At 37.6% G+C, this 14,757-nt stretch overlaps 1 protein-coding gene across 2 annotated transcripts in view; it reads left to right on the top strand.

Moving 5' to 3' along the window:
• The window catches only part of doc2b (double C2-like domains, beta), a 134,294-nt gene that overhangs the window by 75,659 nt on the left and 43,878 nt on the right, over positions 1-14,757 (top strand). The window contains exon 3 of one of the 2 annotated variants that reach the window (XM_039778628.1): positions 6,950-6,973. The exons of the other annotated variant lie outside the window; for it this stretch is intronic. Within the exon in view, the coding sequence (XP_039634562.1) occupies positions 6,950-6,973 (24 nt within the window). The remainder of the gene's footprint in view (positions 1-6,949; positions 6,974-14,757) is intronic. 2 annotated transcript variants of the gene reach the window in all.

Here is a 14,757-nt window from a genome sequence, read left to right as displayed (position 1 = left end):
AAGATGGCGGTGTCTCATGTTACGTTGTTTTTTGTACACGCTGTGACTCTACAAATCACATGTAAATAGTAACCTGTTGGCGTTATTTTGTCACTTTCGTCACAATTCGGAGCAGTAGGCTAGTTGGAACCAGTTACCTGCAGGATCTGTGCTGGGCTAAGCTAATGCTGGAGCCGTCAGACAGCGTTACAGCACGCACGGAGATGAGAAGGGTATGTATCGACTTGTCTTACTCTGGGGGTTACGGTGAATAAGCTAAATTCCCAATAAGTCGGCATGTTCCTTTAAAATTCTGGTTCTTGGGTTATATAGTATGCAAGCCAGCGACAGCGAAAGACAAGACAGCGAAATGACACTCTGATTAGTTACAGTAATTAGTGTAATTAAATAGCATTCTTTGGACAACTTATCTTATAGAGAGAGAAAATAGATATAGTATGCTATTACTTTATCACACATTTACATGAGCAGACAGATAGCATTTAAGTCATTGAGAAATTAGATATAAGTATGCTATTACTTTATCACACATTTACATGAGCAGACAGATAGCATTTAAGTAATTGCCTACAGAAGAACTCATCAGGAGCTAAGTCTGACCTAAGTAAATTTCCCCCATGCAGCTTTGATGTGTCTAAAAGCTAATATTACAGTAACTTTTGTTGAACAGAGTAGAAATGGAAGAAGAGGATATGTCTGTCACTTTTTACTTGTTAACATCTTGGTTTCTTGACTGGTTGTTGACATAAGTGTAGCTCTAATACAGTAACAAAAGATGTGAGTGCAAAGATTTAGCAAACGCAAATTACAAATACCCTGGGGGCTAAGCACCCCCTGTCTTTAAATCCTAGTGACGTCCCTGGCAAATGCCATTTCCAGTTGAAGCGGGATGTTGGGGTGAGACATCCTGAACCAGATGACTCATATTGGGGTTTTCTCAGCTGTGCATAGATCCAATATGAAAGACAAATCAACCTGATTATCAACCCCTATCATCATCATCTGCAGTCGAGAGTATTATGCTCACTTAAAAAGGGACTGTACTCAATATTCAGAACATTTATACAGCAGTAAACAACTATTTTCTATGTAAAAAATATAGTGGCGTAAGCGTAATGGTATCGTAAGCAGAAAATAAAGTCACACTCCCTCTGTGTTTGTTGTAATCTGAGCTTTTTTCTTTTCTTTGTTGTGATTGCCGATCCGGCGCGCGAGCGTGTAAGTGCCTTGTGCGTCGGTATCTGGCGCTGAGGGCCGTGACATAGCGTCAGCATTTGACGATTTAGGAAACAGTCTGTGAGAGTCGTGTGGAGGCAATCCCAGACACTTTCTGAATATCGAGTGCAGCCCCTTTAAAATCTATGTTCTTTATTTTCAAGTTATAAGTTTGTCTTGTCTCTAGTTATGAGTCTACAAAGTAAGATACAATTGTTTGTTCTTGTCACATTATTTTCTATGGAGTGGCATCTCTCTTTCTTTCTTGCACTGCACATACAGCAACTTATAAGACAGCACCTTTTTTTTTTTTAAACGTAATAAAACCTATGCATGAAATTCAATGTTGGTAACATCTCCTACAAAAGTACACAAAATAGCGACAGCATTTGACAAAGCTATGCAGTACTATACAGTATATGTTGTGTATGCAAATAGACATTATAAAACTATAGTAGTATAGTAAACTTCTACAGGTTATTTGAGGCACTGGAAAATAAAAAGCTACTGCCTGATGTGAAGCTACTGACTGTGAAGCTACTAGTCTGTTTGAAGGACAGCCTTACCTGCCGCTACAAACAAACATCAGCTATCCACCTTCTTGGCTCGCCTGATGCAACCTAAAATAACCCTGCATTTCACCAAGTGAAGCACCCTGCCACTTTCCTCAGCCCCTCTAGCCTCAGCTGAATAAAGAACTCTCTACTTCCTCGTGAAATAGCATTACACTGCGCCTAAAATCAGGCAAAACAAGATAGTCTCTTGTCATTGTGCTTTGGTTCTACTGCGGGCATCCTTACAACTTGTTATGCCTCACCACATCACCACACAACCATGAAATTATCCAAAGAAATACTCACTGTAGGAGGTCCGTCTGAATGGAAAAATGCAGTTCTCGCTCCTCTACCATTGTTCCAGTTACTCGGCTTCATAAAAGCGGAAAAATGACATCTACAAACCTACATCTCTCTCTAAAAACAACTGCAAAATGTCTTAGCTCACTCACTCAACAGTCCCCCTCCAGTTTCTTGGAAATAAGAAACAACCTGTTGAACTGCTGACAAGATCTCTGTCAGGCTTCAATCTCCTGGACCTCAGGGCACAGCAGCCTGGAAGGCTTACAACATTTAGTTGGCATCCACAACACTGTTCCTAAGTGGTTTTCACTCACACCTGACTTTTGCAATGTGTTTTTTCTTTAGCTGGTAGCAGGTCACAGCTGGTCTGAGGTCTGTTTTGCATCTCCCTGTGTTTAGGTGTAGCAAGTTCTTACTTGTTCTTACTGCCAGCTGATTGTCTATCATCTAGAATAGTCCGCTTTGACTCTGCAGAAAGATGCACACTGCAATAAAACATGAGCTCTGCATGTTAAAAGTTTAAAGAGAATGGCTTTTTTTGTTCATGTGTGCCCCTGTAGCAGCAGGACCCAAGGATACGATACTAGCACGTCTCTCAACTTGTCTAATCATCAGTTTAGTGCACAAAAAGATATATGAACAACTGCGGGTCAGGCTGCTGAATTAATGTTGTACACATGGAGCAGGCAATGATCAGCTCCATTGTGATAGGTCTTGACTAGACTAGACCAAAAAGCAGAAAAAATGTAAAACAAAGAAGTGTCTCGGTGTATGGAGTTAAACTGTGGAATGAATTAGAAAGTGACTTGAAAAAGTGTAACACAATCAACCGATTAAAAAAATTATTTAAATATAAGGTGATTAACAAATATAAAACAGAAGTGTGAATATTTTTTTTTTTTTTTTTTTTTTTAAAAGAATAAATATGTTTAAATTTTTTTTTTTTTTTTTTTTTTTTTTTTTGTTTTTTTTTTTTTTTTTTTTTTTTTTTTTTTTTTTTTTTTTTTTTTTTTTTTTTTTTTTTTTTTTTTTTATTTTTTTTTTTTTTTTTTTTTTTTTTTTTTTTTTTTTTTTTTTTTTTTTTTTTTTTTTTTTTTTTTTTTTTTTTTTTTTTTTTTTTTATTAAAAAAAAAAAAAAAAAAAAAAAAAAAAAAAAAAAAAGGAAAAAAAAAAAAAATTTTTTTTTTTTATTTTTTTTTTTTTTTTATTAATAGGTTTTTTTTTTTTGTTTCTTAAAGTTTTTTTTTTTTTTTTTTTTTTTGAAAAGAAAAGTGGAAAAATAAGGGGAGTTTTTTTTAGGAGAAACTGTGTGAAAAAATATTTTGTTTTATTATTTAAAATATTGTTTCTGTAATTTCTATATCTTTCACACATGCACTGCAAACCTGAAATTATCTGGACATTACCCAGCAGAGCTGTGTGTTAGAATGCAAATGTCTAAATCAGTTGGATAGGACATCATCGGCTCGAGCAAAACCGCAAGAAAACAAACATCCAAGGGTGAAGAAGAACAGTGATTTACACCAAGACGCCAACGAAAATGTCCAACTGCAGAGGCAACGAGATTCGAGAACCGTAAGGGCCAACGCCAAAATCTTGAAATTCAAGGGAGGCAAGAGTCTCTGTAATTTATGACCAATTTATGAACCGGCTATGTGACCACAGTGTAATGTGCGTCATGTCCTGCCTCCTGTATGCACTAACCAGGCAAAATGGCTTATGACGGCTGGCTTTTCACTCCACCTTCTAGGGGCCGCTGGGAACACCTAAAAAATAAGACAAATGGACAGACAACACGTTGTATGAGCTGACTTGAAATTTTGCGGATTTATGTCCTCTCTATAAGTGTAGTCGTACCTTGTCGTATCCCTCCCCTGTCATCCCACACATATTAAAGCTGCGTGAAGAGTCTTTTTCTAAGGCGGCACCTCCCTCCATAGTAAAACAAGTTTCCTGCCCTTATCAGTGAATCAGACGCTGTCTCACCATTCAATTGCAGATCCAAGACCTGTTTATTCAGCACCGCCTACACTACAACCTACCTTATCACTCCACTGCAGTCTTTCATTCTCTTCCTTCTACAGCAGACTGCCCTTTCATTGTCCGGTACACCTACACTCGTGCACATGAAAACACACACACACACACACACACACACACACACACACACACACACACACACACACACACACACACACACACACACACACACACACACACACACACACACACACACAGGCTCTGTTTCTTAGAGATGTTTTGCCCTCTTGTATTCATTATCGTTGTTTGTATCGGTGTTCGTGCCGCTGGCTTTACATAAAAAGGCTTTTATAAAACAACTTGTCTTGATTTGTAATCCCTGCATAACAGTTAATAGAAGCACATCTAAAAAAATCTGATCTATAGCCTACTTTATTGTTATTGTTAAACTTGTCACTAAATATTGATGAAATGTCCAACAGACATTCTTACAAGGCTATTCAGAAAGGATGAAGTGAGAAGCTGCCATTCCACTGCCACAGCAGAAATCAATTGTGATTCATATCTTAACAGTCAATACTGCTGCTGTCAAGTCTTAGACTAAGGTATTTATTTATCTGTCTTTTGTTTTAATAGGGTAGTGAATCAGCTTAAAGGACTAGTTCAAAATTTTGGGAAATATGTGGATTTGTTTCCTTTATGAGAGTGAAATAAGAAGATGGATATCAACCTCTTGACTGTACAGAGTACAAAGCTGGAGTCAGGATGGGGTTAGCCTAGCGTAGCAAAAAGACTGAAAGCAGAGGGAAACAGCCAGCCTGATTCCATGCAAAGTTCAAAATACGCCAACCAACACCTCTAAAATTGACTAATTAACACGTATCTTGTTTGTTTATTCTGCACGCAAACAGAAGTGTAAAAACAGCAATTTGTCTTTTAAAAGGGACAATGTGCTGTAACTATTTCTTGATTTACAACAGTTTATCCATCCGCTCAGATTTTCTAACTACAGCCCAGTTGCCAGATTTGGTCAGTGAGCACAGGTTTTTGTTATAGTTTCTGTACAGGAATGATGGTACCAAACATGGCAACCCAACTGTGATGACAAGACTTAAAGATGCTACATACATTCACATTGCCAAGATTTAGATCCAGCACATAACTCCCCCAACTTTAGAGAGGTTTATTTTTTCTCTTTGGACAGAGCCAAGCTAGCTGTTTCCCCCATGCTTTCAGTCTTTATGCTAAGCTAACCAGGTCTTGACTTCAATCATATCTACCTCTCAGAAAGAAAGCAAATATGCATATTTCCCAAAATGTGAACTATTCCTATAAAAGGGGATGCAATCCATTTTATTATTTCATACGTTATTTATTTTTGCTGTCGGTGAACGTGGTAGTGAGTACTACTCACCATGTGGAGGTGTTAACTTGTATGTGTTAAAACTTCTACTTAATTGTTCTGCCTTTATCAGGGAATTCTGTGAAAGTTTGTGGGCAGAAACGCCTGCTGAAGCGATCGTCTGCTTTGAAGTCAGCAATTGCTCTTCCTTGCTTAATTTAATAAAGATTTCAGTTACTAAATTGCCAAGGGTATTACATAAACAGCTATGTTTGAGCTCAGATGTGCATGACTACCATACCAGGCATGCTACTAGAGGTAGATTCACATTACCAAAAGTGAAAACCAGTATGGTGAAGAACACTGCAATGTACAGAGCATTGGTTACATGGAACTCTCTACCTGAGCATATTTTTCAGGAAAACAGTAAAAAAAATTGCTTTAAAATATCACCAAAACATCTCCTGGCAAAAAAGCTCTCCTCATCTAATGATATGAGCTACCAAGTATGGTAATAATCAGGGTTTTCCTCACCTTTGCCAGCTGTAATATTGGGGTGATGACCAAAATGATGCATCACTAGCCTAACTGAAGTTCAGTAGTGTAGTGTATGAGGTTGGCCATTCTGCATATGTTTTGGTGCAGATGCTTTTGTGCTTTTGCTTGATTACAACTTTGAATGCAGGACTTTTCCTTGTAACAGTGATTTTGCAATGTAGTATTGTTGCTTCTGCTTGAGTGAAAAATCTCAGTACTTCTTCCACCACTGCATATATTACATGACTATTTTTAATTTTAAAGTTGGGTCCTGTGTTGTGTTGTGTGTTGCTGTTGTTGTTTTTGTAGTGCATTTGTTTTTGCCATTGTGTACCGTCATGTATAAAGTGTTCGGTGTGGTCCCCAGGAAAATAGGCTACAGCTAATAGGGATCCTAATAAATGAAATGACACTTCTATAATGTGGCTGGCACAAGAAAAGTGATTTACACCAAGACGGCCACAAAAATGTATTACTCCAGAGACAACAAGATTCGGGAACTTCGGTCGCTAAGGGCTGCTGCCGAAATCGTCAGACAAATTTAAGGAACGGCAAGAGACTAGTATTTTTATTACCAAATTACAAACCGGCAATGTGGCAAAACAACAAGAAAAAAAAAAGAATAAAAACAAAATTTAACATAACACACACTAGACCTGTTTGAAAAGGGATAGGAAAAAGCCTGGGCTTGACCTACCCTGAGTCTTTACCATAGACAAGTGCACAATCCAATAAAATAATCTAAACAGACAATTTAAACACAAAAATACTACTCCAATTTACGTCATCCTCTATCAAGCTTTATCATTGTATAGGCCTATATAGTTCAGCAGTGCCCTGGGCTGTGAAAACCAAACAGACTGCTTCTACTTCTTTTAGTTTTTGCATGTTCATTTAATTGCTTCCACTTTGATTTCACATGATCAATGTTATCTTTCTTTTTCTCCTCCACTTTTACTCTTTTGCATGCTCTCATCATCTCTGTGTGTTGCTGCTTTATGTGTGCTGGAAAAAACAGCTTCCTGTCCCCAGATACAAGAAGGTAAGCCACTGAGATAAGCTCAAATCCCAACCAGTCCCTACAGTACTAATCAATACTTAGCCTTATCCAACCAACATCCAGACCCAGTGAACCCTGATAGAAACCATCACCAACCCTTGGCTAACCCCCCTCTGAGCTCCCTCGCTATATCATTGTAATGTTATTCCAACAAAACAAAGAAATGTTTCTTGTGAATATGTGTAATGCTTTGACTGTGTTGTTGGTCCCATTCTTATTTGGATGTTCAGTCATGATATTCTGAATAATGACTCAGCGACTACTTCAATAACAAATAGTTACAAGAGCATGCAAAGCTATGTAGTGATTGACTACACTGGACTGCACACTCCATCCTTATTATACAAGATGCTGTTAGCCATCATGAATCAGTGTTGTTCAGGTAGTTATTTGTAATTAGTTGTGGTAATTTATATTTTTGGTGAACCCGCTTTTCCTAAACCAAAATGCCTTTCTTCTGCTTACAGTAGCAGCGTCCTGCCTTTCCCAAAAAGTCCTTTAACAATTTCAGAGATTTGTTGAATTTGTAATTAATTTAATCTCTCTGTCACATTTAAAATTGCATTTCAATGCACATATCAATCTGCAGTAGATGAAAAAACAAGTGTAGAAAACAGAAAAACTTAATAAAAAGGTGTATTGTGTGCGTGCACCTCTGCCAACTAAACCCTTATCAGCATTAACAGAGGTTTAGATAAGACAGAACTGTATTTACCCCGAGGTAAATTGTTGTGCAGCAGTTGCAGTACACAATAGGAACGAGTGCAAATATAAAGAGCACAACATTGAAATATCAATAAAGGTGCATCTGTCCTCCCACCTCAGCACAAACATCTTTGTTTGAAAGCAGCGTTTGCCCTAGCTACATCTTCTATGTTTGGCTGCTTCACCATGCGAGATTTAACAAAAGAAGAAGAAGCATGTAGCAGTAGTGCAATGGCAAGCAAGTTACAGTACCTCCCAATAGCTGTTTAAATGCTAGTTTAGTTTAGCTTCCTGGAGATAAAAAAAAAAAATTATAAAAAAAAAAAAAAAAATCACAAATCCGCCTGCCTATTCAGTTTCGCCACTAAATCAATGACACGTTATCAATGACACGACTGACATTAAAACTAACGTGTCCCATCGTGACCCTGCGACATAACCCCCACCTCCACCCCCCTCTTTCCTAAGCCTCTCGATCATCAACATTGACATTCATTGGCGATGAATGGGACCCACCTGCCGGCTCTCCGTATAGCCTACTTCCATCACGCCACAATCACCTCAAGTTGCCTTGACCTAAACACCTCCAGTGATCCCAGGTGGCCCTTGAAGTATTAACCCCTTTAACATGACTGCGTGTCAGCTCCCTCTGAATGAAATCAATGCCCCGTCTCATCCATCCTGTTATCTGCTGCTCCTGGTGATTGATGCTTCCCCCACCTGCCTGTTACCAGGCAAGTCAGATATGATAATGAAGACATATGCCCTGGCTGATAAAGAGGCCGATAGCACTGTGAAAAATAAGCACCCATGTGGGACATACGGCTTAGAAAATACACATGAACAGTATTAGTTCTTCTAAGGCTTTATATATAAACTGTATTATATGGATTCATGTATACTGTATATTACAAATAGCAAGTACAATAAACCTACAAAACTGGACACCTAAATATGAAATCTTTGTTGATTCTGCTGGTGCTAGAGGTGTGCAGTACATGAATCTTAATGAATCTTCAATTCTCAAGCTAATTGTAGTAATGAGTCATTATTATAAATTATTGATAAGTTGCTTTTTACAGTTACAAAATAAGGATAATTCCTACAATTTGGGTATTATTTGTTTTAGTTTTGGACACCATTTCTATCAGTATCATAATAACCTTGTATACTACAGTACAGGAGAAGGTCGCAGGCAGTTTACTTACATTTACTTACATTAGCTGTTTAAGTTTAATTACTAATGTTAACTAGCATTTTAGTTACGCTCTCCGTCTCTGCAAGATTGGCAATGATTGAGATTTCTCTTGGCACAGCTACCAGAAGACTTACAACTTTCAGACAGGTTGCTCACGTCACATCTACGTCTTCAAGCTCAGTTTGTAGCTGCGCAGTAACGCTCAGCCATCACCGGAAAAGTGCTTCTAATATCCTTCACTGGTCTCCGTCCAGAACAACGGGATCTGCTGGTCCATTTATTTAACTGTCTATGGTAATAGTTATGCTTATGCTGGAAGTTTAGCATCCACATTATAATGGACAAACGACGTGTGGCCGTTTGGCTCAGTTGGTAGAGCAAGCGCACATATGCAGAGGTTTGTTCCTCGATGCAGAAGGTCCGGGGTACAGAGAAGCAGAAACAACATCATGACAGGGAAGAAGCCGAGGAAGGAGGAGAGTGTGTTTTTTTTGTGTGTGTGTGTGTGTGTGTGTGTGTGTGTGTGTGTGTGTGTGTGTGTGTGTGTGTGTGTGTGTGTGTGTGTGTGTGTGTGTGTGTGTGTGTGTGTGTGTGCCTCACGAGTCACATCATAACGACAACAAGCAGTTTGGCTGTAACATTAAAGTTAGTGGCTGTCAGGTAACCTAACTGTTTAGGCTTATATTGAAAATGCTACCGGTTGGCCTGTTGGGTAGCTGAAATATATAAATCTATAAAATCAATGTTGATACAAGCATCAGTGTTCCTTGAATAGCTTAATTAGCTTCTCTTGTATTGGTGCTCTTTCCCAGGGCATATACTACTCTCAGCTTTATTGTAGCTTTTGGGAAGGGTTAGTGTTATTGTATTTAGCAGACACTTTTGTCCAAAGTGACAAAATATGATCTATATATCATATTTTATCTATATATCTATCTTACAATAGTTAAAATTAGCAGTAAACAGTTTTTAAAAGTTGCTAAGGCAATATCAAGCAAAATAGTAATAATAATGGCAATACAATATAAAATATCAATAATAAAATAATACCAAAAATATACAAATCATAACTCTAAGAATTAATAATTTTTTTAAGTGTAAGATCAACAGATAAGTCTTGAGACCACTCTTGAAGGATCAACTCAGTGTCCTTTTAGGCTCTAAGCGGTCTCCATCTCCAGTATTTACCCGTGTTTTACCTCGTCTCTGATTATGTTTAGAAAGATGGAAAGTTTTTTTTTTAGGGCGGGTAGAATGAATCTATCTCCATTCGTTTGTTTGCTGCTTCCATGGCTGTATTACAGCTGGAGAGCGCTGGGTTTGCGTTTTTACAGGTAGGCCTATATCTGGCAACCCAGCCCGGCAGTCAAAATAGGCATTTGATATCAACAAACAGGCCTTGACAAAAACAGACAGTCACGCAACGGAAATTTCAAAAGGAGAAAATTCTGGCATTAGCATTGTTGTCAGAAAACATAGTATTTCAAATTAGCATGTTTCCTTAATATCTGATGATACTGGGGTTATTTTTGGATTAAATACAGTAAATGTATTACATATTGCACCTTTAATTCAAACTTCTGTGGTATATGGTAGAAAGTCTCTTATTTAAAGTTAATAAAGCTTCATGCATCCTCCCTGCAGTATTTGAAAGGGACTTCAGCGCACATACTCTTCTGTTCATTATGATGTTTTCAGATCAACTCCAGCTTCCAACCGGACACCACCACCACATGCCAAACCCAAGTACACCCCTCTCTTCCTCTGAAAGATGTCAAGGAAGTTCATCTTTTCCAACACAAAGAGAGCTCAAGTTAATTCCACAGCATTTAAAGGCTGTTATTCAAGGGAACCGTTATGAATGAGTATGTGTGAGATGGGAGACGTGTGGATACACTGATGCATGTTACCCATCTGCCTTTCGCAGTGGTCATTTTTCTCCAACCCTCAGTAATTATGATCAACCGAGTATTCACAGTGTCCTCTCGCAATCAGCAGCATGACGCAGCTGCCTGTTTATTCCAATCCAACCCCACATAATATGCCTCCGCTTAAATGGTAGCTCAGGTGTTTGGTAAAGGCAACAATAGAGGTAGATGAAGACAGCACATTAACCTCTCCAATCAGCTCTCATGGTGCCGTCTCAATAACTTTGTTGTGTGGAAAGCATAGTCGCAACGTACGGCTAAATATCAGCAGGAAATTGAGAAGGAGCATATACCGTAAATAGTAGAAAATGAAAATCAATGAACAAGTAGTTGCAAGTAAAGTAACAATTTTAGGAGCTGGTTTATTTTTGCACAGACAAAAAAAAAGGAAAAAGAAAGTGTTTGTATTTCAGATCAAGCATGTTATATATACCCGCATATTTTCCCATGTTTAGTTCACCCAGGCTGCTCCTCGGATAAGGGGGGGGAGAAAATAAGAAACAAGATTGGGGAGAAAGGGTCACGGCTGGCACAGAGATTGGAGTTGCAAAGTGAATGTTGACCGTGTTGTATTGCTTTATTTTCAGACCCCTCTGCCTCTCAGTTCTGCCTTGCATTGGTTTTTTTGAATTACAGTTCTCAGCGTGGGAGCAGGCATGTCTCAATGCATGCATCTTTGACTATAAGTAATTTAAAATAAGGTTTCATTCCTTTGCTTCTCCGAAGGCCTACTCAATGATATAGCCTCCAGCCTTGTGTTTAAGGGGCACACTTAGTCTTTGGGTTTGTGTCTGTACTGTGCCACAAATGGTTTCACATTAAAGGCTGACAGAATGTCAATGTTTGAAACTTTTAAAATAAGATATATACATTTCGAGCAGTACGGTTCAACCCTCTGGCACCTCACGACTTGGCCATGAAAACTCATTTCGACAGACGCGGTTTGGTTTTCTTTCATGTCTGACTGTGAGGTCGTCATTTTACCACTACCGTCTCAAATAAAGGCCTTTCGCAATATGTGAATGCTCATTTAATGATCGTAAAAGAAAGATGGGGACATTACGGATGCATTTAGTTAAATATTCATTTACTTTGCTCTTCCCCAAATTTAAACGTGTCAAAATGTGTTAATTCGATGCAGTCTCTCTCATTGACTCGAACAATGAAATGTTCGAGAGAAGTAATAATGAAAATAATATATTGACTACTATCCCTTTAAAGTTTCAGCTTTTACATCTAAAAAGGTGTCATCTGACTGTCCAGCTGCTAAAATCTAGATGAGAGAAGAGAGTTGATGACAATGTTGATAAACTCATCTGGGTCACCTAATTACCTTACACTGACAGCAATTAAGCTTAATGAGCAGCAAGGAGCAGTGCAGAGAGTGGTTTGTGGATTCTTTTTGCCTCTCGGGCTACATCCACGTTCTCCTATCTTATCAATAGAAGTGATTTGCTGTATGTAGGAAGAGAGGAAACCTTTGAATTATTTTTGGGTTAAAAAATGATTCAATGTAATCAATCTATTATCATCTATAATAAAGTATCAGGTTTCTATCATGGATAGCATGTCTGTTTTGATTTTTAATTTGTTTATACAGTCATAATTATGGGAAGCAAGCACTAAAGCCCAAGTAAATCGACACCTTATTTGCTGTTACAAATCAAGAATAAAATAATTTGTATGTAAAGCAGAGAGGATTATCTGTTAGTGTCCCTGCCCTTAATTTACTTCCCATGACTACGTCACCACTTACAGTGGAGCTTTGCAACATTAATTCAAACACCTGTTGCTGTATATATAGGTTTGTTGACACATACAGTATGTCATAAGACTTATCAAAACATCAACTTAAAGCAGGCTATACAGTATAGATCGTGTGAACATTGTCGTGGCTCATCAACTTCATACAAATAGCTGCTCTTTTGCACAGATGGGTAAAAGTGGAAAAATCGAAGTAAAATTAAAATATAAGACTCCTCACAGTGTCTATAACAATTGTTACCACCAAACACAATGCTGGGACTTCCTCATAATATTTCTGTTTTGTGTTTAACTGAAAATAAGTCAAAGAATCACAACAAAATCCTAAACGTATAGGAGCTGTCCTATCTAACAACAAATGTAATCCTGTTGACTTGATATATTACTGCATGTAGACAACTGTCTCTGTGACATACCTAAATTAAATCTAAAAAGATCCAGAGAAAGAGCCACTTAAACTGATTTCATGGTCTGTTTTTATTCTGTAGTCTCTGTCTGGACTTTCAAGTGTCCTTTCTTGAGATGTCAGAGATCTAAGTATATCTGACATGTGCTATCAAAATGTGTTTGAGAGTCAGCTAAAGAAAGCCATGCTTCTATTTTGTGCAGACAGGATCTAAGGCAGTAGTGTTGCCTTATTAGAGACACAGCTGAGTGTCATTTTGCTGCCAGTAATTCCTGCTGAGTGCTGGGCTTTGAGCCGAGCTCCTCTATTAAGCCTGATAATTGTGGGTGAATAGACGTCATATTTGTTTTGTTTTTTCCTTTTTGATCCATTAAATAAAGAACCATAAAGACTGGATCCTATTAAAATATAATATATTTTCAATTATCTTTATTATTTGCCAGATGAGAAATGAAATATTTGTATTGTAAGATCATAAAGCCAAGGGGGTTTATAAGCATTATTATTCTTTAAGCCGCATATAAATATACCTGAATCTGCTTTATTGGCTAAGTATGTATACTGGAAATTGGAGTTTGTGTACAAACTGGAAGTGGAGTGGGTTTGATAGAAGGGCCCATTTAAAAGACATAAATGACGAAAGTAGGCCTAAAACAATTAGAAAATTATTTGATTAGTCCATCAACAAAAATAAATCAACAACTTTGGTAATCGATAAATTGCTCATTTTGTCAAGGAGAAATGTTTTTTTTTATTGCTATAAATTATAATTTGATAGAGAATTATCAGACAAAACAAAATATTTGAAGACACCAAATAAGGCTCTGGGAAATCGTGACTGGCGTTTTTTTTTCTTTTCTTTACAACATTTTATAGACTAAACAATTAATTATTCACAACAAATTAAAAGATTTTGAAAATCATGCTTAGTTTCAGATTTTAATGAAAAAGGATTGTAGGCTAATAAGAGTCTAATCACTTAAAAAAAAACAAAAAAAAACACCTGTCCTTTGCGAGTCACCCAGCTTAGTGCAGTTCAGTTCACTAGTCATGGGAAGTACTACTCAGTGAGAGCAGTTGTATAATGTATTCTGTGTTTGTGGAGGAGCTTTGTAACGTCTGGGGGAAAAAAGTGCGATATCGACAAGGCTTACTCAGGAAGGACTGGGAGTTTGAAATCCATATTTATTTACCAGACAGGGACAAAATATTTGCTTAGTTGCATCATGGGAAATGTAAGATCCAGTGTTTTCTCAAGCCTGACACTAGGGACCAAAAGGCCTCTTCTGCTTTGACTCTGGCGAGTAGCCCTTCAAAGACCAAACAGCAACTCCCCTTTTGATTTAGTTATTCTGGACACTTTAGGATTCCTTTTTGTTCTTGGTCTTCTGTCCTTTCTCAAGATCTTGTGCATAAACTCTGCTTACTTTATTTATATTGGTTGAAACAGTAACTCTGATTGAAGTTATGATTAAAGATATATGCAACTTTTTCTGCATGTGAATGTCTAAAAAACAACTTGACCTAGGTTATATATTTTATGGAGTTGTGTACTTACATTATCCCAAATGTTTCCAACAATGTTCAAACCCAGAGAAATCAGTGATTTGAATCAAGGTTACGGGTCCGTTACATTTGGTCGCCTGTCGATGGCGTGGTTGTCTGCCAGAAGCTTTCAGAAATGTACTTTTTATCGAGTTTTAAGCTACATTTTTACGATACACTTTTTAGATCTTGGTGGTTTTTAACTTTATATTTTAACCTG

Source organism: Perca fluviatilis, chromosome 16 (genome assembly GCF_010015445.1).
Source record: "Perca fluviatilis chromosome 16, GENO_Pfluv_1.0, whole genome shotgun sequence".
NCBI classification, from domain to species: domain Eukaryota; kingdom Metazoa; phylum Chordata; class Actinopteri; order Perciformes; family Percidae; genus Perca; species Perca fluviatilis.
The sequence above is the reverse complement of the archived record's forward strand: the minus strand, read 5'-3'. Positions and strand labels throughout refer to the sequence as shown.